The sequence below is a fragment of the Camarhynchus parvulus genome, chromosome 3, assembly GCF_901933205.1.
Source record: "Camarhynchus parvulus chromosome 3, STF_HiC, whole genome shotgun sequence".
NCBI lineage: Eukaryota > Metazoa > Chordata > Aves > Passeriformes > Thraupidae > Camarhynchus > Camarhynchus parvulus.
Window position 1 is genome coordinate 14,130,710 of NC_044573.1, and position 25,189 is coordinate 14,155,898.

The following is a 25,189-nucleotide window of genomic DNA, read 5'->3' on the forward strand; positions in this document are numbered from 1 at the left end:
GCACATGTTGGAGCAAGGGCTGGGAGATGTGGGTGCATGATCTGGACACCGTGTGAGGCCTCTGGGACAAGCACTTCCATAACATCAGCCACTGCCTGGACACCGTGTGAGGGCTCTGGGACAAGCATTTCCATAATGTCAGCCACTGCCAGCCATGCCAGACTCAGGGAAAGCAGCTGCTCCGTGTTTCTGCCCTGCTGGGCGCTGGTCCCCCGTGCTGAGCTGCAATGGGGGATGAGCCAGTTCCCAAGGGTGGCTGCAGGCGGGTACCCGGGAATCCCGGCAGCAGACAGGGCAATTCCGGCGCCTGCTGCTCTCCTGTCGCTGGGGAAGGACGTGCCCGCAGCTCCGGGAGTGCTGGGATGTGGCTCCCCCGGGAATGCAGCACATGGCCCCTGGGGCGAGTGGCCCACAGCCCGTCCTTCTCTCAGCACCTCGGCTCTGTCCCGCCCCTCTCGCTCTTGCTTTGCTGCAGGGACAGCGAGATAACCTTGAAGATTTTATAACCTGAATCTCATTCCTACTTCTCCTTTGCTCCTGGCAATGTACCAATTATTAATTAACAGGCAAATGTTAGGGAAAAGGCCAACGTACATAGCTTGCTTCCATTGATGTAAACGCAGCAGTCCCCAGGTCAGCTTTTATTACAGTGAACCCAAATACTGTGAATAAATAGCCTGGGGGAGGAAAAAAAAAACCAACCAAAAAAACCAAAAAACAACCCTCCCCCCAAAAACCCAGAAAAACAACAACAACAACAAAAAAAACCCACCAAAAAACATAAACCAAAAAACAAAACCCCCAAAACAACAACAACAACAAATCCAAACAAAACAAAAACCCCCAGAAACTATTTTGAACTTGATAAAAACAAAGAGCTGAATATTTTTAAAAAATTCCCTTTTCTGGCTGCCTGGGTCATGCCATGCTACCTATGGAAAAACTCAGGCAACAAGAATTTGTGTCACCAAGTGATGTGACATGAATGCCCTGAGACTTCCCAGTACCCAGCTCCTGGGAAATGTTTGCTGCTCTGGGCTGTGCACTGCATCTCATCACTTGCATCATGATGCTGAGTGAAGGTGGTGCTTTTGAATACCCAGGCAAAAATGTTATTCCAGATTCAGATCAAATTAAAGCTGCTGCAGTCAAAAGGATTTGCTCTCTTTCTCAGGAGGGGAAAAAAAAAGGTGCAATGATTTACTGCTGTGTCTGTCACAAAACTTGGATTTACAGACGTGAAACATGAAAACCCTGCTTCTTCTTGCATGGAAGCAAACTGTACAACTTTACCCACACATTTTCCAGGCCTGCCTTGGTTTCACCCCACACAAGCAGCCATCCAGGAGAGGTTGCACATCTGTGCTGAGATGTGGTCCCTGCTGTCCAGCTCCACCTGTAAATTGGCAGCACCAGGTAAGAAACATCCCGGGGCTTAGGACTTACCTGGTGTGATGCATGGATTTGGATCCAGGGAAGGTTGAGTGGCCTGCCTGGGAGAGCAGGGCTGCAAAAGGAGTCCCCACCTCATCTCCCCTGGGGTTTTTAGGGCACAGATGCTCTGAGCACAGCAGGGCCATCCCAGTCAGGCAGTGGTTTGAAATGTGCTCTGGGTAATGCCAGTGTTGGTTCCAGGCATTTTCCTGCTTTCAGACAACTGTTGAGGCCTGGCTGCTGAGTGGATCAAGGAGTACATTTGGATTAAAACACCTCCCCCCATGAAGGTCCCAAAGGCAGCCCCATGACCAGCTCTGATTACAGAGGAGCAGGCAGGGCCTGGGTGTGGGACTGGGAAGAGGAAGAAATGCCTTTCCCCCAAAGGCAGCAGACCATTTCAGCATTGACCAACCCTTTTAGCTTCAACGTGTTTTTCCAGGCTCCTCAGCACCCAGGGTCACGGGATACACTGCTCTAGTTGATTTTTGGCTTTTTTTTTTTTTTTTTTACAGTTGATCTCAAAACATATCATTATGAAATCTCCTGTGCAGTGGAGCCAAGCTCCTGGCTGCCAGACACTCAATTCTCCTTTCAAACCCTTGTGTTACTCTAATAGACAACGATGTTTGCCAATTTAGGGTTATTCCTCCCTTTGCTGTAATCTTCCTGCTCTGATGAAAAGGACAGCTTTACTCAAACGTGAAGTACATATATAAATATTTGAAGAGGGATGAAATATGCAACGTCCCTACCAATGCACTGTGAACGGGGACGTTCCTTCCACACTCTGCAGTGAAGGTTTAGAGCAGCTCCAAGAGACTTGCAGCAGGTTTCCTATTGGCATGCCACATTTAACACACAGAGTATGGGGAGCTGGGGATGTGCAGTGGGTACTGACGCTGCTTCCCAAACTGGTTGTGTTTAGGGCTGTGCACATCAGCTGTTGAACGCTGGTGAAAATGAGCGCTGTAAAATGGAAATGAATAACCTGTGTTTTCATGGATCACAGGGACATACTTACCCCTCCCTTTGCAATGAAAACAATTTTTAAGTGGTTGTGCCAGGTGACATTGAGACAATTCCTTTGGTCGGGCCTCTCCTTATACTGGATTGAGAATTGCAGGTGCTAAAAATAGGAACAAATGGCATGTGTTCACTTTCACCCAGGGAAGGAGGAAAAGCTGAGAGGTTCACAGTCCGTGGGAACTGTAAATCTGTCTGCTGGTTGCTATCGATCTGTCCATGATAACGTGTGCCCTCTTTGCTGCAGCAGCACACATTTCTATGTTTTATTCCAGTAAGCACCCCTGGTTCTTCAGAGTTTCCTTTGGTTTGTTTCCACAGGGACGTCTGGCTAGCATTGGTAGGCTCATCAACCTAGCAAGTAAGCAAACAACAACAACCAAAGAGGTTACTAATGAATGAGTCAAGCACGATTCAGTATCGCTGCAAGGCGAATTTCCAAAATCGGAAATTCTCACCAACTTCTTTACCCAGGGAAGCCTCGACAGCCTAAAAGACCCCTTTGCATCTCCCCCCTGGACTCGCTAACAAAAGCTTTGAAGACTTCCGCGAAAAGCTGAGCCAGGTGCAAGCAACAATGTTTCTTTCAAAGAAGAAACATTAAAAAGTGATGTAGCACGGCGCTTCTCAGCACTGCTGAGGGGTTTTCCCCTTTTGCTGGAGGCCGTGTGGAAAAAACCACGAGGGAAAACCGCCCTAAGGGAATGGGCCGCGACCCGCGGAGCGCAGAGGGACGCAGCACCCGGAGCTGGCTCAGGAGCCGGGTGGCACCGGGGCTCAGGAGCCGGGTGGCACCGGGACCACCCTTAGGAGGAGGGTGCCCAGTGCGGGGCCGTTCCCACAGGGAGGGAGCAGCCCCTGGCCCGGCTGGAAGGCGGACAGCGGCAACGCAGCGGTGTCTGCCCCCTTTCCCTCGCCCCTCCAGCAGCACAAACACCTTTCCTGCGGTAAGTACCTCCCGGTTCTACAGCCTGGGTTCGGAGGCGGCGGGCGAACGCCGTGTCCTGCCGGGGCCGGACCGCTCCAGGCCGCCCGCCCGCGCGCTCCCCTCAGGGCGCGGCCGCCGCCAACCGCAGGGACGGCCCCGGCGCGCGCGGGGACCCCCCGGCCGCTGCCCCGCCCGGCCCCGCGGGGCGCGCGCCTCCCTCTCCGCCAACCCGCGGCGCCGGCGGCCGGGCGGGGGCGGGGCCGGCGCGCGCCGCTCAGAGCCTCGCCCCCGCCCCCCGGCGCGCGGCGGCGCCGGGCGGGGGAGGCGGGCGGGGCGCGCGCGCGGGGCTCCGGCACAGGGCAACAAGTGAGAGGCGCTGCCCGGCCGCGCCCCCGCCCCGCCGCGGCTCCACCGCCCCCGCCGCCGCCGCCGCCGCCTCCTCCTCGCCGCGGCCCCGGCTCCGCTCCGCCCGCCGCAGCCGCGCACCTCAGGCGCGGCCGGCCCTGAGGACACAGCGGCGGGGTGCGCGCTGTCCCGCGGGGACGGGGGACGAGCCCTCTTCTGCGGCCGCCTCGGCCCCGCCCCGGCATCGCCCTCAGGTGCGGAACCCCCGCCTGCTGCGGGGGCCGGCGGAGCAGGGCGGCGGCGCGGAGCCGCCAGGGCCGTGGTGGGGCGGCAGGCCGGGGCCGGGCGGTGGGAGCCCGCGGCGAGGGCAGCCCGCGGCCGGACAAAGCATGGTGGATGCGGAGGCGGCGGCAGCAAGAACCCCGGCGGAGCCCCGCGGCAGCCTGGCAAGGTACGGGCGGGGGGCTCGGCTGCCGCCCCCGCCAGCGCTGCCTCCGCGGGCCGGCGGGGATCGGCGCTGCCGGAGCGGCTGAGGAGGGACGGAGGGCGAAAAAGCCCCGGGTTTTAACTTAATTTTTGCCTCCCGTGCTCGTCGTGAGGTTTTCCGTGCCCGTCGCCTCTCGGTTGTTTGCGTAGCGACCACTGTGAGCTGGCGGCGCGGGGGGCGAACGACCGGAGATGTAAACCTGGGGGTTTTTAAGGCCGGGTTTTTCCCTTTCCCCGGCTGGGAGGGGACGGGCGGCGGCAGGGTGGGGTCACAGCAAGCGGCGCGGAGTCCCTGCCCGGCAGCGCGGGCAGCCGGCACATGTTGCAGCCGGAGCGGCGGGAGCAAGGCGGAGAGAGAGAGGCGCAGTCTGCTGGGCAGGGATGAAACTCAGGCCAGCTCAGCCCACCGTATGTTTGTCCTCCCTTTTTAAATTTAATTTTAGGTTTTATTTTAGTTTGTTCATTTACCCGCGTGGAGGCGGCGTTGGTGCTGCCGAAGCCGTGAGGGTTTTCCGGAGCAAGCCCGAGCCGTGGGGCTGCGGCAGTGCCGGAGCTGCTGCAGTCCGCTCCCCGGCGGGAGGGGAGGGACGGAGCGCGGCGGTGGCGGAGCGGGGACATTCGCAGCGCTCCTGGGGTCACTTCGTCAGCCCGCTGCGACCCAGCGGGTTAATTATTAACATCCGCGTCGGGGTCCTAGAGCGTGTAGGGCTGAGGCAGTGGCACTAAAGTATGGGCTTTGGTGCACCTGAAAGGGGAGAAAGTGATATTTTTGCTGGAGTTCGCCTGAATAGATGTTCTCCTTCACGAGATGATGCTTTTTCCGTCAAACTTCCTGACGTATCCTGTGCCCCGTCAGGAGGGGACTTCAGGTTACTCGCAGGGATTGTGGCTAAACTGCAGCTCGCGACTCATTCGTCATCCTGCAAAAATTTGTGGTGAAAGTTACTTGAGCAACCCTTTAATCCGACTTCCCAAAATGCTCAGTGCTATTGGGGTTGATTATTAAATACTCATGGTTAGTTTTAACTATGCAAAATAAGAACTTACGTGGTTTGGTTGGTTTTTTTTTCCTTGTAGGGTTTTCTCCTTCCCCCCCCTCCTTTTTTTTGTTTTTAAATTTTAATATATTTTGGACAGAAACACTCGGTTTGGGCACAGAAGAAGTTTAGTCTGGCCGTGGAAAGATGCGTGCACAAAAATACATGTTGGACATGTCATTCTGCGAGTTATTGAGGAAACATGATTATAGCGTTGTCCTTTGAGGAAATTTCTGGTAAATTATTGTTCACCGTCTTAAAGAGAGAGACAGCCCGGAATCCAGCTCTCTTCCCAAGCTGCTCGAGGCCGTTTCGTGTTCTTCTTGCAGTTCCGCTTTGGCGACAGGCTCGGGTGCTGTCACCGAGGGCGTGTGCGGAGGGTGGGGCGGGGGCGGCGGATGACACTCGGGTGAGTGGCACGCTCGGGGTTCGGTTCGGATGGAGAGCCCACGCTGCTGGCAGAGGCTGCCCTGCCGCCCGGGGAACCAGCCGTGATGCCTGATAAACCACCCGAGGAGTTGAATGAGCGCTGAACTGTTACGAAATGCGTGGAGGAAACGAAACGGAGAATCAGCTTTTCTCATTCGGCAGATTTAATTTGTAATGGTTTGGGTTGTTTTTTTTTTTTTTCTTTTTCTCTTCCTGGGGCTGTAAACAACTCGAGAAGATAGATATCTTTAAAAAAACAACACTACCGTGGAGGTGGATTAAAATACAGAATCTCTGTCTTGTACCTAAAGATCTAATATTGTCAGACAGAGTCAAAGTATTTTGGCTTAAAAGAAACCCTGGTTTTGCTGCTTGCTTTGAACGTGTGACTTTCTACAGGAGATGTTGTGCAGTACTGAGCTATGTGGCTGTAGGGAACCTACGGATAGAGCATAAAAAAATAGAATGTATTTAAAGTGATTCTGTCACCTTGTCACCTGTAAAGGGGTTTTGCTTGGATATGTGCTCATTTCTTTTCCCTGCGATGAGGAAAATGCAGCAAGGTAGCACTGCTGAAGGGACTTGTTTTGAAGGTCATGCTTTAGATGGCTGGGAGTGCTAGCTGGCTGCCTGATGCCCTGTTTCATAATAGGTAAAGCTCACTAATCTCCCCAGAGCTTGTTCCTAACGAACACACTGTCACTGGTAGTCAAAAAAATTATTATTATTGCCTGGAAGCTGATTCTGAATTTTTTAAAATACTTCTGAGTGATGAAGATGCTGCCGAGGAGATCAGTGGAGCAGTGGTGTTTGCTCAGAGAAAAAGCAGTGTTTGATGAGAAATGAGAGTGGATAAAGTGGTGTTGTATTCTGTGCTGGCAAATCTGGGCAATTGTTTGTATGAATAAGTCACAGAGTATATAGAGGGCGATAAAAAAAGCAGGATTTGAGTCTTCATCTTCTTGCCTGCCCTGGCAAAGATTCCTTGGAGAACCAAGCCTTTCGGAGGAGTGCTGCTCCATGGCGACTTGTGAGTGCTGAGACCCTGAGGAGTTGTCATTTTACTGCCACCTGGTGCAGCTATATTCACAGTGGATCCGGCTTGGTTTTTCCTGTGGTTTTTCCTGTTGGCTGTGTAATTCCACTTGAAGGAGGCAAGAACGGTAGTGACAAAAGGCTGTGTCAGCGCTGATCATGTTTGAAACATAGGCTGTGATCGTGTCTCCTGCCACAGCCAATATTGTCATTGTCACGGCAGCCAGGAAGCAGGGCTGGCTTATCATTGATCTGTGCACTTAACCAAAACCTGTATGGTCATATTGCTCCAAATTAACCAGAGGACAGGAAAAAAATTGAGCAGAATCAATTCTAATCCTCAACCAAGCTCTTTGGTACCTTGCTCTTTCTCCACAGATCACTGAATTTTTGACAAATGTGTCAGATGGTCTTGCAAAATCTTGACTTCAGGCGGGTTACGAAACTTCTCAGAGCTGGTTACTTGGTGGACTTTTCCTGTGTGCTGTCAGACTTGTGCCTTGTGCTGCCAAGTGACTAAAGCAGCTCTGCTGGAAATGCACCAGGCTGACATTCCAGATCTTCATCTTTTACTGGATTTGGTTACGCTTCCTGCGTAATAAAACCATAAATTGCTTCTTTTTGAAGAATTTGCAGTCTGCATAGTAGAGGCTGGGAGGTTTCTTGTAGGTAGAGCTTAAAGTGTGTAATTCTCCAACTTGCCAAGAATAGGCCAAAGGCAGGGTGAATGGAAGATATTGGCAAGAGTGAATTTTTCTGTAAAAAGCACAGAATATAGAAAAACCACATATTTCATCAAATAATGAGAACTTCTTGTTTTCATGTTAATGTTTCTTGAAGGCCCTCTCACAGGTTGTTGGTTTGGTTTTCTTAGTGTATCCCTTTATTACATTCTCTATTACTCTATGGTAGAAATGATGCAGTAATTTTGAAGCAAATAGGCATGAATTTACTTTTTAAATTCAAACTTTAAAATTTCTTTTTTCAGGTGTATGCAATATTAGTCCCTAATACGTTTTAAACCAGAATGTTAACAGTTAATTTAGGAAGAAGGTTGGGTCATTGGGTGCATGTGCAGTCATGGGGTTAGTGTTTGATGTTTCTGGTGTGTCATGGGCTGTGTTCATGTGAGTGCTTATTATGGAATCATAGTTGGAACAGGGATCCCCACAGGGATCGTTTGAGTCCAACTCCTGGCCCTGCACGAGACAGTGCTTCATGTGGTTTGGAGAAGAATGTTTGCCTGTGAGTGCGGTTCACAAAAATTCCTAATGTGTTATCCCTGTTCTGCCATGTTCTGACCCCACAGAGATATATTTAGATGTTTTTATCAGTTCACTGTTGTATCCCTTTATGTAAGCAAGCACCCTTCTTGTGCTTAAAAAACAGCAAAAAAGAAAGAAAAGATGATGATGGTAGAATGAAATACAGGCTCTTCCTCTTGTTTTCGCATAGAGTGAAGGATTCACTGACCAAAAGTTGTGGAATAAATGTCAGACCTGTCCAGTCACATTTCGCTTTTACATAGGAAGCACCGACAGGTACCTGGGACTCGATCCTGCTCTTTGCCTGTGCCTTCCTCCTCATTTCCTTGAGCCTTTTAGGATTTCAAAAGTGCCTAAGTATAAACCTCCCCCGGTTTCCAGATCGTGTAAAACCCAGTGAAAGACTGGATCATTAAACTGTCTTGTGACGAACTGTGCAGAAGAATGATTGAATTGGTGCCCCGTGAGAGGCAATTAGCATTTAAGTAAGGAAGAGAATTCCTGTGTGTGATGGGTGCGGTGCTGAGAGTTTTCATGGGAGAATTGATGAAACAGTTTCCATCAGTTGGTTAAGAAAGCTTTGTTGTTTGGGAGAAATACAACAGTAAGAATTGAAAAGCATTTAATTTGGAGACAGTTTTGTTCCTCTTTGTAAATAACTTCTGAAATTTAGCAGCTGCTTCATCTTAAGCACACTCAGAAGAGTTAGTCTTGGGAGTGAATTGACCAAATCCCTTCAATTGTAAGCCAGCTATCTGGATCAAATGAGCAAGAAATCTTGACTTGTGGCTGGGAATGACTAATTACCCCATAAAAGGGTAATTCCCCGAGGCTCAGTGGTTTATGAACCGGCAGACGACCTGCGAATCGGTATGGGATTTACAGGAGAGTTCACGGTGTGGTTGAAGGTTTGTGTGCCCCCCGAGGTGTGCGTGCTGTGGGGTGCGCAGGCTCCTGCCCGAGTGTGCTGGATCCCGGGAGCACCCTGCTGGATCCCGGGGCAGCTGGGAGGCTGGAGCGGTGTCTGTGCTCCCAGCCGTGTGCTGGTGTAGCTGTTCGTGCAGCCGGGTGGTGAACTGAATTGAGGAACTAAGTGAGTTGAGAAATAACCTCTTCTGTTTGCTTGTCTTCAGGGTTATACATAATGTAACACAGTGAGCCACACAAATATGGGAATTCATGGCCTGGGAAAAGGTGGAATTCTTTTCTTTTAACTGAGTTTAAGGAGAACTGCTGCTGAATGCCCAACTGAATCCTGAATGTAGTGCTGGTTTATCTTACTTAAGCAATTATATTTTTCAGTCTGGTATTTGAAAGTCAGAAACTGCTAATGGGAAGCGGTCTTTGGGATGGAAATTGTTGTTGCAAACTTATTGTTGATCTGCTTTTGAACAGAAACATTTAAAAGCCATGCAGAGCAGCCCTGAGTTGATTACTCAAACCACTCTCAAGCTTTGTGGATGCTCACTTTGGTGTGCAGGTAACAGGTACAGAAGGTGCCACTCGGATGTAGAAGTTTCTAATCGGGTTAGATGGTTATCTGCTGTTAACAAAACCGGAGTTAGCTGCCTAGCGGGCTTAAAGATCCTTTACAAAATCCTCCTGATACTTATATGCATCTTGAGCTGCCTAAAGCTGCTGGAGAAATTGTTCCCTTTTCCATAAACTTGGTAGGCTGGAACGAGATCTGTATCTTAGGTTTTACAGCTTTGAAGGAAGACAATGAACTTCTCTGATTACAACTCCACTGATTTTTCCGAACTTTAAATGAATTATTCAGAAAGATGAAGAACTTTTCCTGTAAATGTTAATTACACCTGAAACCAAAACCACTTGAAGGCAAAAGTATTTTTCATGTATTTGCATTTTAAAATGTAGGTTTTGCATTCTTCAATGCGCGTTTAGCTCCGCACAGTACTGTAGGTTCAGAGGCAGATCCCAGAATTCTGAGATGAATATTCTCAGTATGAATTTGGTTTGAATTGACTTCTGAGTAACCACATAGCACTGGCAGGGAATATGGCTGGGAATTTTACCCTCCCAGTTGTGTATCCCATCACACAAAGGCAGCAGCTTGGGGAAGTCAAATTGAAACCCAGCGTTTATTTTTAACCCAAAAGGACAGTGGTAACCAGGGGTAGGCGTTGACTTCATGAGCAGTTCCAAGTTACACTGTTCCTGTTTTTGAAACAATTTTTAGTAGTGTGTTTTCTGTCTACGGTGGGCAAGGAGACGGAGCAGAGGTAGAATTTTGATGGCCTGAGGTATGGTGCTTGAAGGATGGTTTTGTTAGTTGACTAAATAAGGATTGCTCTCTGTGCAGACATAAAGGTAGTTGGAATATAGTTAAGGCAGGATTAATTACTGGTTTTATCTTAAAACTGGAAGAGATCAGGAGCAGATGAGTTGTCTTGTTTGTGGAAATTATGGTTATCTGCGTTTTGCGTAGGTTTTCTAAATCATGAGTTGTATTTCAAATACAGCACAGAAGTAAGAAGTAAAAGTGTCTGTCCTGCAGACCTGCTCTCTTTAAATGCCCGCTGAAAGCATCAGTCAGGTTTGCAGTGTGTTATATCCATTCTTTCTCACCAGAACTAGCACTGATCCAAGCACGGGGTGTCTGGCAGAAAGGTGCTTCCTTTTCCACTTCCTTGGCTTTCTAGTAATTAATCTAGTAATTCAGTCTCATAACCTTTCTAGACTGATAAGGTGCAGCTGAAAGGAGCCGTACAGCAAACAGCAGGCGTGGGTGGGTCACGCTGGGCCAGTCACCGCCCCTGACCTGGGTACAGAAAGTGCCAGAGAAATTGGGGCCCCGGGTGCACTTTGTAATGGAATGGGTGGCCCAGGCTCTCTGTGCTCTGATGCAGCACTGCTGCTTGTGTCAGGCCCTGCCCGAGGGAGCTGTGGATGAAGGTGGGAAGCAGCAGCAGCAGCGCACTGGTACATGACAGCTGAGGCTGGGGACAGCTGGGCTCTGCTGTGACCTGGGCTGTGGAGCCTTCCCCTTCTCCTGCACCACTCCTGGTGTTTGTGCCGCACATCAGTGGGTGATGGGAGCTGGCTGAACGCTAATTGCTGCTTTGTTGCCGGCTCTTTATCGTCCTCCAGCTAACTGAAATGATTCACCACAATCAAATCAGTGCAAAGGTAAATGGGACTGTGCAGCTTATGCAGGGGAAGGAATAAATTACAGGAATGAGTCACCTATGACTGAAGCTGTTTTAAACTGCCATGGAACTGTGCTCCCCAACTTCTAATTGATGTGATGAATGACAATTAATTTTGTTCCAAGAAATATTTCTCTGCTGACACTTGGTTAAACCCCTTCTCTTGATTCTTTATAATTTACTGTTCGTTCAAGCTGATGCCTGTCAAGTGAAAACTGAAATTCTTCTTAAATCAGAAGCTGGCAGCTCTGGGTTATTCCTAAAAAATTTACAACGTCATCATTCTCAAGCTTGAACTGACCTTAGAATGACATGGGAATTTTCTGCATTAACCAATTGGGAAAAACAGGTCTTATCTGCTACCACAGGCCCTCAACTACTGGCATATTACACTTTAATATTCATTTTTATAGTGAGTTGAGATCTTACACTTGGTTGTCAGTGTGAAATCTAAATTACTGGGGAAAAAACCAAGAGCAACAACCCAAACTATTTTTTACTTTTAAACAAGGAAACCAAACCTTTTTCATCACAAGTCTTTTGTTGGTTTGGGTTTGGTTTTTTTTCATGAGCAGTTAGGAACACCTTCATAGCTGTCTAGTGTGGCTGCAGGCATGTCAGTGCAGAACGGTGATGTTAGCATGATGCACTAATTTATCGAGACACTGCCATTGTTTAAATTGACTTATGGAGGTGTGGTGTACATGTGCAGCTACATTGCTTGTTCATCCCTGTGGAAAACCATGACCAAACTCAAGTAGTCTGTACCAGTAGAAAAATGGGAATATCCATTAAACCCAGGACTGAGTTTACAGAATATTTTTCATAATGGCCTTTTCTTGCATATGCCTTGATCTTCTATAGAAACACAAGAATTCAAATATACAACTGAACATTCTTTCAGCCAATCAAAGGATTTAATTTTAACAGGTTAAAAGAAAATATTTAGGTCGAACTTGCAGTGAATTCAGTAGGTGTATCATATTTAAATATTTTGTCAATCAAACCCAGAGCTTTTGTGAGGGATACCTGCAAATAGCTTAAAATACAGACAGGGTTGTGATAATATGTTGATTTACTGGTAGCTGACTTATTTAAAAATGACTGAAAAAATAGATGGCTCTGGTTGAAGGTTTGGGGATTTCAGCAGTTTGGTTTGGGGTTGGAAGAATTCAGTTAGAGACAGTGATGAGCTGATGGTATCTCTTCTCTAAGTGTTCTGTCAAGCAGGAATTTCACATAGGGTGATTTTAAAGAAGTTAAAAGTAAGTTTTCACTGTTGAATGGCTTTGTAAAGATAACTTGTTGCAAAGATAACCCTGCAGACTCTGTGGGTGTTGCTGCAGTATTTCTAAGCACCAACATAAAGCCAACAAACGTCTGTTTCATAGATGTTATTTTAACTAGCACACCTTAAAAGGCAATGTTCTGGTAGCTTCTCTTTTCTGCTGAAGGAGCTAGAGGTAGGGGAAGACCTGAAACTAGTCCAGATAGTGGCAGGAAACATAGTAAAACTAACTGTGAAGATTCTGGAATTCTGCTCCTCAGAACTTAGCATTCAGCAGTAAACGAAAGAACTCTTTAGTCTTTTAATAGCACAGTTGAAAGCTGACATCAGTGGTGTGGGGCACAAATCAAGTAGGTAGTAGAGAGAGGGAGTTTGGGGTTCTTATGAAGCTTTCACAAACCTGAATGCAGTCGGGATTTCCGCACTGGTTTGTAGCAGCTTTTGACGAGTTAACTTCTGGAGTTTCACCGGAATATGGCTGCTCTGAGCAATGTGAGTTATCTGATCTCTTGGAGAAGCAAGACTCAGGACAACAAAACCCTGCTGTCGTGCAGGTGGTGGCAGTGTGAGAGATGTAAAGCAGTGCTCCCAGAGCCCAGAGATGGCTGCAGGGGCTGTCTGCCCTGCTCCTGCAGCAGCTGCCTTCAGCCAGCACCTGCTGGCAGGCTTGTAGGACGATGCTCTCACCCAATGAAGGCTGACTGGCTCAGGGAGGCTCGGTGCAGGAATTTGGTCACTTGTGGCTGGGGCTGGAGAGGAGCCCTGCTGGAACGTGTCTCCTCTGCTCGGTTGTGGTTGTGACTTGGGTGAGATCAGAGCCTGCAAGTGGAGTCTTGCTTTGTTCTTGCGCTCCAGAGCCATCCCTTGTGTGGGGTGCACGATGACTTCATGGTCTTTGTGCAGAATGGCTTACACCTCATACCAAAATCCATTGATATATAACTCCAAAAAAAAAAAATCTCCACTTAATTTTTTAAATACTAAAGTACTAAATTATTTCTTTTTATTGTCATTACTGTTGTATCAAAAATGACCAGATAGAAGGGGAAGGGCTGACTGATGAAAGTTCATCATGTAGCTTGTATGGCAAATGTATATAGAGAAAATAATGTCATACATTTTTAATGAATAATAAGTGCTTTCTGAGGGTTCCTGTCTTGTGTGGTAATAGAATAGTGAGTCATTACAAGTTCTTGGTGTAGGGAAAAATTGAGGAACCAGAATAATTCACAGAAATTGAAAATATAGAGAGATTCAAAAAATGGTTGGACAAAGTGAGACTAGGTTCAATTACATAAGTAAACATTGCTCAAATTCAAGTCTGGCCCTCTAAAACCTTATTACAGAAAACCAGAGGAGCACTACTAGACAAATGCTTCACTACCATCGGTTCTCTTAGATGGGAGGGGGGGGTTTGGTGAGGTTGTTGGTTTTTTTGGTGTTGCTTTTGAGGGTTTTTTGAGAAAAAATGTGCTGAAGATAACTAGTGGGAAACAGAACGTGAAGTTACTTTGGCCTTTATTCAAATTTTTTAGTTCTTTATGCCTTGGGCTGTGTTTTAGGAAAATATATGCATATACTTCCCTAGTCTTGCTATATTTACTTGGATCTTGAAATTCCATGCCTGAGTTTCACTGGTGTCCTTTGGTAGTAAAATACTGGAAGATTAGAATTTCTCCCAAAGCTAAATAATACGCTCAAAGATGTCTCGAAGCAGGTATATGCAAATAATTAAAAGTAATGTTAAAACAAACATCAGCTGCTCTGAATTTCAGTGCAGTTGTTCACGCTTTGAGTGTGTGTTGCTATCGTAGTTACTTTCCTGCATCTGAAAATTGTTTCAGGCTGTCTTGGTTGGAGAACACAGAAAACATTGACTGTTTCCAGTGGTAACCACTGTGTGAGACCGGCTTCTGCAGAAGGGCAACATGGGTATCTGTTCAACATTCTCCTGTTCTTAAGGTTTTCTTAATTACTGCCCTATGAAAGGGGATTTGTGTAAAATTCTGAAGCGGGGAAAAGAGATTTGATAGTGTGCAGTTAGAAAATAAACAGCGTTCAAGTTCTTTAAAGCTGGAAATAGCACGGGCTTGTTACAACAGCCTGGGGTTCTCAACATCATCTCGCTCCAAAACTGCTGCTGCTCAGTCCAGAAATCTCTTGACTCACTGAGCAGAGCTGAGCTATTAGACAACTGATTCATCTCACAGGAGGTTTAGAAGGACTCCATATGGTTTGTGATGTGTTAAGTAGCTAAACCAGTTAATTTCAGAAGCAGCAGTGTCACTACCGCACGTGCTGTTGCTGGCACTGTCAGAAGTGGTGCTGCACGTACAGCTGCTGCAAGGGATATCAGGCCCTAAATTGAAGTCATATGGGAACATCCAAGTCTGCCCTAGAACCAGTTACAGTCTCTGCAAAGAGAGAAGGGTGGTGATGTCTGTTAGATACCTGAATTGCAGTTTGGCTTTGCCAGATTCCTCATGGTCCTGGACCAGTAGGGTGGTAGGTGTGATACCTGCAGGTCATAGGGATTATCTTATCTTTTGTCAACCCCAGTAAGTAAATGGGTTTGTAATGCTTGGGTTTGGCAGGCAGATAATGTGGATGTGGTACTCAGCCCACTTAGAAAATACAGCCTAACTCCTGCCCTCAGAAAGGTATTTACAGTGAAAGGCCATGGCCTCTGTCAGACTCAGGAGGTGGAAAAGTTGGGTGTTCTACCTGAGGCTTTTACATCAGATGATTAGATTGGTTCAGCTGCTTGTGGATCCACAGCCTGGAACAGGGTAGAGGCTGTGAGTATTTGCTTGTGGTGATGATACCATTTACTGTGCTTTGTGAGATGGAGCCACTGTCACCTTGCCAGACTCGTACCTCTTCTGCTGAAAAGACCACAGTAAATGGGGATTTTTCTGCCCAGGATCCCTGTCTCATTTGCTGCAGGGGATTGCAGTCATAGTGGACCAAAGGATTTTGTTAAGTGTTTGAAATAAATTCTTTGCAAATGTTGTCTCACTGTGTCAGAAGAGTCTCAAGTCAAGTATCCAAATGCCTTAGAGGTGTTGAATACTCTCAGCTTGGTAAGCTGGGGGCTGTGACAGATGAGCTGTGTGGTGCTGCATGTCCTGGAAAATCAAGCTTTGACTGAGCTCTTGTTTGTTGGCTATTCCTAGGAGAGAGCAGTCACCCTGTTGTCTCTGGGGTCCCGGGATCATAGATCAGATACCACCTCATTTGTTGCTTAGTGGGAAGTGCTGTTGAGGACAGGGCAGATAAGTCCTGATGTCCATGCTGAGCTCTGTGGAACCGCACAAAACAAGGGACTACTGCTTCTCCAGTATTTTTGTTCTAGTGAAAGATAAATTTAGAAAACCAGTGTACTTATCTGGTTTTAGTGGCAGTTGAAGAAGAGGATAAAGTTTCTTTGAAGTCGATGTGACCAAACCCAGTGCTTTCTGAACAGTTCATCTGTTTATCTTAAATGATGGCGCTGACCACAAGTATGGTTTTGTCTTTGAGATATAGAAGAAAACTACTTTAAAATTAAGACAGAAACTTCATAGCTGACTCAGAGTAGAATATGAAATAAAGTAGATCTGGCCTGAGCATATACACAGATAAATATACAGATGATACTTGAGGAAGCTCAGGCATTTTTCTGAGAGACTGTGTTTTCTAGGACTTGGATTTGGATTTCAGTTCCAGAAAAACACCCACACACCCCCTTTTGAATTTAATAATGGCTATGGGTCAAATAAGAGAAAAAAGATTACTGATTATTTGCTAGCTGCTTTCTTCCTAAATTTTTAGAAGTTTAGTGTTTAACTTGTTGAGGAGTAAAACAAAGTGAGACTGATAAAACCATAAGAGACCAAGGGGTCAGTGTAGTTCAGGTGTCTGGGGATGGCTGAAAAAAAAAAAACAGCAGCAAGTACAAGGTGTACTTCTCAGTCTGCCTCCCTGCCTGCTGTTGCTCTGTGACCTCAGGGCCTGAGGCACTGCTCACAGCTGGGCTTCCAGCAGTCAGTACAAATTCTTTATTACAGTAGGTTTTTCTGACCTTCCAATAATCATTTATATTCCTGGCACATGAAAGTGTCTTTGACAGTGAGTTCTGTATGTGACTTCAGCATAGTCTTTGTAACCTTCTCATTAATTCTGAATTATTTGTGGAGCTTGTACACTGATGTACCCCAGGGCTAGTAAACAGTTTGGTAGGCACTGCTCTAGAGGAACACACTTTGTTCATGGTGCTCCTTGTACTGTATGCCTTGTACCTGCATTCTGTCAGCCGTGGAAGAAAGAGGGATTGATCCATTTTCTCCCCCAGTGAAAACTGAAGCTGGATCGTGGAACTTTTTGTATGACAAAGATGTACACATACTGTTCCAATTCTTGCATATATGGGAGACCTCTCCTTTTTTATTTATTTTCAGGTTTTTTTCCTTCCTAGTAATAATCACACTTCTACTTTCATTTACTGTTTGAATTCCTTTTTTCCAGTTGGAAGGGGAAAAAAATTCCAAGTTCTTGTTCTCTTCTGTCTGAATATCAACAATGCAGCTGGCAAGTTTTGTCAGCCTTTCTTCCAAGGAACAGCCAAGTGAAATTGTCAGAAACTGATTGTGTGCTTTAAAACTTGGCTCTGCCCGTTAGGTAGTTGGAAGGTGTGAGAGTGCAAGTATAAAAGCTTGAAACCTAATTTAAAAATAACTGACCTTATCATATAGCAATTTATTCTATACCCTTCAGCTCACCTTACTAGCAGAAAAAAAAAAAAAGTTTCTCAGTCTGCCAAGCTGAGGGCTCAGATTCTAATTATACAGTCAAGTGTTTAAAGGGGATCTAAATGAGAAGCAGAAACTGCTGGCTAATTTAGACTCACCATGAAAAGCTGTGTAACTTTCCTAAGCTGCAAATGGAAACTTCACATTTGTACCAGCTTGGTGATGAAACCCCAAACCATATGTGTGTGTATTAGAGACAGATTAGCTTTTGCTTCTTCGGGGGTGTAGGTAACCTTGGTTTTTAGGCTACTAACTTGCATTTGAAAGTAGTTTGCATTTTTAATGAGATCAAGAACTTGCTGTGAAGAAAGCTAAAAATCTCTTTTTGAATTTATTTCTAGATATGAGAAATGAGTGTTGGACGCAGAAGATTAAAGCTGCTGGGAATTCTGATGATGGTAAACATTTTTATTTATGTGATTGTGGAAGTCTCGAAGAGCGGCAGCCAAGACAAGAATGCAAAAGGCCGTGTTGTTATACCACGTAGCAAATTCTGGAGGAAATACACTCCTCACAAAGCTTATTGGAACAAACAGCAACAGAAGCTTGAGCTGCTGTACAACCCTATTCTGTCCTTGCTTTCCAATATGACTGTGGAAGAGAACTTGGTTTCTAACCTGAGTGTCCTCAGTTCCTGTGACCCTGACCCCTTGGTGCACTCAGAGGTTAGTGACTTTGCAAACTTGCCAGACAGATTCAAAGACTTCCTCCTCTATTTGAGGTGTAGAAATTACTCATTGCTAATGGATCAGCCAAACAAGTGTGAACAGAAACCTTTCCTGCTGCTGGCTATTAAGTCACTTATACCCCATTTTGATAGAAGACAAGCAATTAGGGAATCCTGGGGCAAGGAAATAGAATCAGGGGATGTGATAGTCAGAAGGGTCTTCTTACTTGGGCAGACCCCACCAGAGGATCATTTTCCTGACCTTTCACACATGATTAAATTTGAGAGTGACACCCACCATGACATTCTCCTCTGGAACTACAGAGACACTTTCTTCAATCTGACTCTGAAAGAGGTGCTGTTTCTGAAGTGGGTCAGCAGTAGCTGCGCAAATGTCCAGTTTATTTTTAAGGGTGATGATGATGTTTTTGTGAATACCAATCAGATCCTGGATTACTTGAAGAGCTTATCAAAGGAAAAAGCCAAAGACTTATTTATAGGTGACGTGATCAAAGATGCTGGACCTCACAGAGAGAAAAAATTGAAGTACTACATCCCAGAGAGCGTTTATGAAGGTTCGTATCCGCCGTATGCAGGAGGCGGTGGGTTCCTGTACTCTGGTGATCTGGCACTAAGACTGAATAATGCATCTGACCAGGTACTCCTCTACCCTATCGATGATGTTTATACTGGAATGTGCCTTCAGAAGCTTGGGCTTGCTCCGGAAAAACACAAAGGCTTCAAAACATTTGATATCGAAGAGAAATACAGAAATAACATCTGTTCCTACACAAACTTAATGTTAGTGCATAGTAGAAAACCTCAAGAAATGATTAAGATTTGGACACGCTTGCAAGACCCACATTTAAATTGCTAAAGTAATGTGCATAAGTGTCTTAAGTCCAAAAAACTTTGCAAGTTTGGATCACTGAAGCTCTGTTTAATAGTTGAATTTTTGCTGTAAACTTTTTCCTGTACTTCTGAAATCGAGAGTAATACTAAAATTTGAAGGGATGGCTTGAAGACTTGGTCCTGACTTTTCCACTGGTGGCCCTGGTGGTCGTTATGTTTCAATATTGGTCTTAATTTTAAAAAAGACTTGGAGGCTATAACTAGCTGTCAGTGACTGGTTAGCTGTACTGGAAACAGGGATTGCCTACCACAATGCATCTTTCATCAGTTGTGATGGTGGAAAATAATTTTCTCTTGAGTGGTGTTTGTGTGTGGAAACCACTGTAAATTGAAAATACACAAATTGGGGGAATGTGGTTTTACTTTTAGATGTGCTACGGTTACAAGACTTCAAATTCTGTTGGTTTTTTTTTTAATTTTATTTACAGTTTTCAGTTCTTTTGCACCCTGGAGCAGTATTTTTTTTTCCTTCGCTTATGATCCTTTGTGCAAAGTGTACATGTGTCTGAAGGACTTACCCTTTTATTAGATGAAGCTTTTTTTTTTAACCAAAAGCCCCATAATTCTGCTTGAAATGCCCCCTAAGAGCTCAATGTGTAAGGAAAAAGATGAGGTTTTTTCAGGGCTGGGCAGGGAGGCCTGCCCTGCCTCAAGCCTACATATTGAAGGTGACTTGTTGCTGATGTTATCTGTGTGGAAAGCTACTCTGGTCAATCCTTGTTTTCTGTTTGGGCACTAAATGTGATCAGGTAGCTTGATTTGCTGGAAATGACTGAAATTGCACATTGCTTCTCGAGAGCGTGGTTCGGGTCTCCTGTAAAGCGCCAGTGAATCCAGAATTGTGCACATCCCAAGAGTTTCGAATTCCAAACCAAACTCTGAAGTTTGCATGAAGCCTCATGTAGAGTTCCATGTGTCCTCGAAACTCAGATCTTCTCTATTTCCACATCTTGCTTAGAAGAATTACTCTAAATAGTGGTCGCTTTCTTTGTATATGTAGAAGTGCCTGTCTATTTATTGTTCAGATTGAAGACCAAAACATTTTCTTAAATATATATTTTGTGTAACATTTTATTTGTAGTGTTGTCACTCAGATATTTAAATAGAGCATGGTATTTTAAATCTGAGATGTGTAACGTGGTAAATAAAGCTAATTGTTATTTTTGAACTTGAAAAATAAAATGTGATTTAAATATTTTCTGGTAATGCTTCATGTTGACTTGTAGAGCAGTTGCACTCTACATTTCAGAAGTTCAGAAACAAAAGGTTTCATTTGACAGATTTCTCTAAGCTTGTGTAGCAGACTATCAAGAAAATGTCACAGCTGTACCAATATTTATTAGATGCTCGAATAGATGGACAACTCTGGTGAAAGCAAGGGCGACATTAAGTGCCTTGGGGCAAACAGTAAGTACAGAAATAATTGTCTGTACAATACCATTGCTGTTGCAATTGAAAGGAGTCAAGGAGTGGATTGAATGGCTGGCACTTGAATTTTTGATAGAAACAACTTGGCAGCAACAGCTGTTTTTTGCTTTTTCACCTGCTTTCTTTTTCCTTCGTTTACTTGGAACAAATGGGGTGCTTTATTTGTCCAGGGAGAGGTGAGATGTTCTGGTCTTTTACCTCTTTGTTCTGTAGATGATCATGTTGACCCCAGCATGGATAAAAGACAGGCTGTGCTCTGGTGTTGTGCTGTGAGGTTTGACCCTTGTGCTTTGTCATTCCTCATGGGAAGTGACACCTTTCTTAAAGAGCTGCAGGTTTTACATGAATTACTTCCTACCTGTTTCTTTAAATATTCATGGGATTTTCCTCAAGATTTGGGCCAAGTGAAAAAAAATAAGTTATGCTGATGGTGAGAGATGCAAGGAGAGATGAAGAGTCTTGGTGTGGGGGAAGGAGGAAGGGGAGAGAGAAAAGGTGGGGCAGAGATGAAAAGGAGGGTGCTAGGGGAGAGTGGAGACGTGGAGGGGAAAGAGAGGCAGGGACAAGTGAGCACTGAGTAAAACTGCTGAGGTCTGTGGGAGGATCAAACACAAACAGGAGGATTGCAGCAAAAAGAGGGATAGGAAAAGAGCCCAGGAATTAAATCGTGTGAGTAAGATAGGGTGGAGTGCACATGTGATGTTAAGTGAAACGGGTGTGATTGGTGGAGTGCCAGCATTAATTATTTAATTTATACCTTTCCTGGCAACCATGAGGTAAAACCCAGGTCTCTTGTGTGGGACACACCTGATAATAAGGAAAAACAAGCTGAGTGGCACCTGGGGAGGAGAAATGCTGTGAGAAAGCATTTCCCCAATTTCCCCACCCTCAGAAGGGACAGGAGGAAGGGCAGAGGACAAGCTGAGCGGGCGGTGCTGGGGGGCCAAATAGGCAAAGGGTGCTGGGGGAGAAATCTGAGAGACTACTTTTGTTTACTCCAGGTGTAGGAGAGCACTGGTGGCTGTGCCTGGTCCACTCCCATGGAGAAAGAATTGTCTTGGCAAATAATTGGGAGTGTGTGGAGTGAAGAGTAAGGGGAATAAATAACATATAAAGGAACAGAATGCATCCAAAAGCACGATGGGAATGGGATTTGGAGACAGCTGGGACACAGAAGGTGAAAAGTCCTTAAAAAGCATGTGCAACAACCTGTAACTGCTGCATTCTACTATTTCTTTCTTAAATGCTGTTAAGTACTTAGATTTCTGTTATATTTTTTTCTTAAATTAAAGGGAAGGAGTCTAAGATGAAGGCATGAGAAAATTTGACAACAATAGAAAGAATGGAATTTGGAAACTGAAATAAGATGTGTTTGGTTGAGACAGCTCAATGTGGATGCAGTCTTTGTTCTTTGTTCTTTTTTCTTCCCTGAATGCAGCAGGGAAAATGAAGTGCTGCTATGATTAAATAATGCTGCATCAGGGTGAGCCATTAGAATCCATTAGCTTGTTTGTATAAAGGCTCAGGCCTTTGATTCAAAATCCAGTTGGGAGGAGAAAATACAGGATAAGGAAGGTAAACGAGCTATAATTAATGCACAAATTATAAGGTTTATCTTCCAGAGGATGGAGTCCCTGTTTTCTGCCAGCTGGTTCCTTGGCCTGACTGCATTTTACACTTGGATCCCTTCCTCCCCTACCCAGTTTTGTTATGCAGGCTTGAGTGAAATGTAGCACTTGACATGGCTCGTGATAAGAGAATTCCTGGCAGTCCTTTTCTTCTTTTCAATGTTGGGAGCACACAAAGCCAAACTTCAAAAAGGGTTTTGGCTGGAAAGTACAAGAAAGAGGCCCATTAGAATTCACTGGAAGGTTTGCATTGGGTATGCAAGTCGGCAAGGCTCCTCATGCAGGTAATGCTGAATGTGGGGCTTTGTGATGCAGCAGTGAGCAATCCAGCTCTTATCTGGTGCTGCTGTTCTCATCTAGCCCACAGTCAGCATTCACCCCCTGAAATTTGGCCTCCTTTCCCTTCTGCCTTGCTGCACCTCATATGTGTAAGATTTCCACTTGCGTTTGCTTGAGGGCACCAATCCAAAGGAGTTCATGTCTGCACTGAACTATTTTCTTCTCAGAATAGTCATGAAACCAACTTAGCAAGCAAATAGGGCAGGGAGAGCTGCTTAATGGATCCCCTTCATCGACAGAAATCATGGAGGTGGTTCTGAATGGAGCAACGGCTGTCAATCAGCCCCGGCACAAAACACTCTTCAAATTCTCTCCTTTCTCTTTCTTTAACTTTTTTAAACTGTTGCCCCTCTCCTTGCTGGATGAAGGTGAGAACAGGAGTGGGAGTGAGAATTGAAGTAAACTGCAGTTCTGGAGGCAAATTTTCAAAATGTCAGGAGTGATGAAATACTGAGCAGGTCAGTTTTTCTGTTGTGCTCAGACCAGGTATTTGATTGCTAATCACAATTTATATTTGTATTGGCTCAGCCTGCCCTAAGTCGTGTTTAAACTGCTCTGGCTGGATTCTGCTGAGGGGTGGCTGAGTAGCACCTTGTGGGCTTTGCAGGCCAGCCTTTTCAAAAGATAGAGTCCATTTCCATTTGTCAGTGAAAACATTTGTGCTCTGTCTAGTAACACCTGACTCAACCAGGTGAACTGGGCCTAACTTGGTCTTGGGGTGTCAGTCATTACTCCAGGTCCTGTTAACATCTGTGTAGGTATGGAACAAATCCCTGTGACCTCAATTTTTGCTCAGTTTTCTGTATTTTCATGTTATTGCAGTTATATATATATTTATTTAAGTTGCCTTCAAGCCTAAAGACTTCAGACATTAACTATGTGCTTCAGGTGAATGCACAGTGAGTTTACTGTCAGAAGTGCATCAAGATACATTTGACAATTTCAAACTTTATATGGAGACAATTCAAATCAGCCTCCTAATTTCTAGGCTCCTTGATTTACCTCTTTGTGTTCAACCAGTGTCATTTCCAGTCTTCCCTGCTAAACTCTCCATCTAAATGAATCCATCTTTCCTGCCTTGTCATATATTTTTGTTCCCTCTGTCCCCTTATCTCTCTCACCTCTTGGTGGACACTGTGGACACTGTGCTTGCCTCTCCAGTAAACCTCAAGGTTTGCTGAGAAAGTTACAAAAAATTTACAAAATCGCTTCTATCAGAGCCAGATTTCAAACTGTTTCAGGGGAGTAAATGGAGGAAAAATGCTGAGCTGCCAAACAAGCTGTGAACTTTCTGATTCTGGAGCTGGCTTTTCTACTGCCACTGCCATTGTAATTTCTTTAAACAAAACTGCTCTGGACAGATTTGGAGAGAGTTTCTACAGGGATTAGAAATAATCCCCAGACATCTCCTGTTAGATTTTTAAGACTGGAGCTGCAGTTTAGGATTTGCTGTGGCTGTATTTTTGTGTCCTTTCCCCTTCTTCCTCCATCCCTCTGGATAAATTTTGGCTGAATTCTGCAAAGATGATTCATTTGTGTTTCCTCATTTGTCTTAAATGTGTCATGTTTTTTTCCTCACTACTCCTATCACTGATACTCCCCCTCTTCCAGAAAAGTCAATGTCTCATGACAGCCCAAATTTTCCCTTTTTCTGGGGACATTACATCCACACTGTGCTGGCAGATTAGCCAGGATGCCTGTGTGTGATGAGCATTTGAAAGCCTTGCTGAAAGGAAGTCACAAGATTTAAGAACACAGACTTTTCATTTGTACAATAAATTTGAGTTGTGACTTCAGAAAACATCATTCTTCAAGCCACTTCTTCTCTGTCTTCTTACCTGTAGGATCATTCTGGTTCTTAATATTTTGTGCTCTTGCTTTCCTGGAATCCTGTAACATTAGATTGTGGTAGAGCTGGAAATAGTTGTGTATTTAAGCTCAGTCTATAGAACTGCTTGGCTAAGTGGGGAGGCTCTCACCTGTCTTTAGCAGATCAGACCTGAAAGCTCACCTGTGAGCTTCCTACTAAAGCAAAATTTTACTGAGATTTGAATTATTCTTCAGCAACATTGAAGAAAGCAGAAGCATGTTTATGTCCCTAGAGACCCCTTGTGCTTTTCTTCTCTTCCAAAATTTGCATAACTGTTCACATTTCTTATCGTCCCATATTCAAACACATACAAAATCTTTTTGAGAAACAAATGAGGGGGGAGAGCAGTGGGTGGGAAGAAATTCCCACTACAGATGTTACAAATCTTGCCAGGGTAGGAAATACTAGCCTGAGATGAACTAAAAAAAAATGAACCCTCACTTTGGTGGATATCTTATTTAGTCACAGTGGGAAGTGGGAGAAATTTTTAAAATATAAAAATCTAAAGGAAATTGTCTCATTTTCCTTTCCTTTCAATCTTTCTCATACGTTAGGAAACAGACTTCTGTTTTAGATGTAGCAGCTTTTGGCTGCTGCCGAAGAGACCTAAAAGTTTCATCATCTTGTTACTTGTTGACTACTTTGTTTATGAGAACATAAATGCCAGAGAGGCCAAGTGAATTGTTTTCCTTAGGCCAGTCCTACACGATTTTGATACAGTGCCAGCAGTGATGAAGTTTAGCAGCAGATAATGAGGAGTATCCCTATCAAGAAAGCTGAAACATGAGCCATGCTTTGTGACATCTGGAAACTGGATGACTTTCAAGAGAGGTGAGCTTTGTTTGTGCCCTTCAGTTTTCAGAGAGGCTCCTTGTTGGAGCTGGTCTGCGAATTTGTTCTTAGAGCTGTCATCTCCTCTCCATAAAAATACAACCTGGATTGTTCTAATGTGTGCTCAAGGAAGAGCTGGACCTACCCAGGGCTCCGTGGACCCTCCAGCCCCTCAGAGGACGAATAAAACACTTCTGGTAGCTCATGAGAGCCTTTAATCATTAGAAGCTGCTCTAGACCACAGTGGTTGGTGACAAGCAGCAACATTGTCTGCCAGGAAT

At 45.1% G+C, this 25,189-nt stretch overlaps 1 protein-coding gene across 3 annotated transcripts in view; it reads left to right on the forward strand.

Annotated features, from left to right (window-relative positions):
* The window catches only part of B3GNT2 (UDP-GlcNAc:betaGal beta-1,3-N-acetylglucosaminyltransferase 2), a 72,128-nt gene extending 52,121 nt beyond the window's left edge, over nt 1–20,007 (forward strand). The window contains exons 1-2 of one of the 3 annotated variants that reach the window (XM_030945054.1): nt 3,850–4,184; nt 17,575–20,007. In XM_030945054.1, coding sequence (XP_030800914.1) covers nt 17,584–18,777 — 1,194 coding nt within the window. In that variant the 5' untranslated portion in view covers nt 3,850–4,184; nt 17,575–17,583 and the 3' untranslated portion in view covers nt 18,778–20,007. Of the gene's footprint in view, nt 1–3,849; nt 4,185–17,574 lie in introns of those variants that run through there. The other 2 variants (XM_030945055.1, XM_030945056.1) reach the window with 2 other exon arrangements.
* The last annotated feature ends 5,182 nt before the right edge of the window (nt 20,008–25,189 follow it).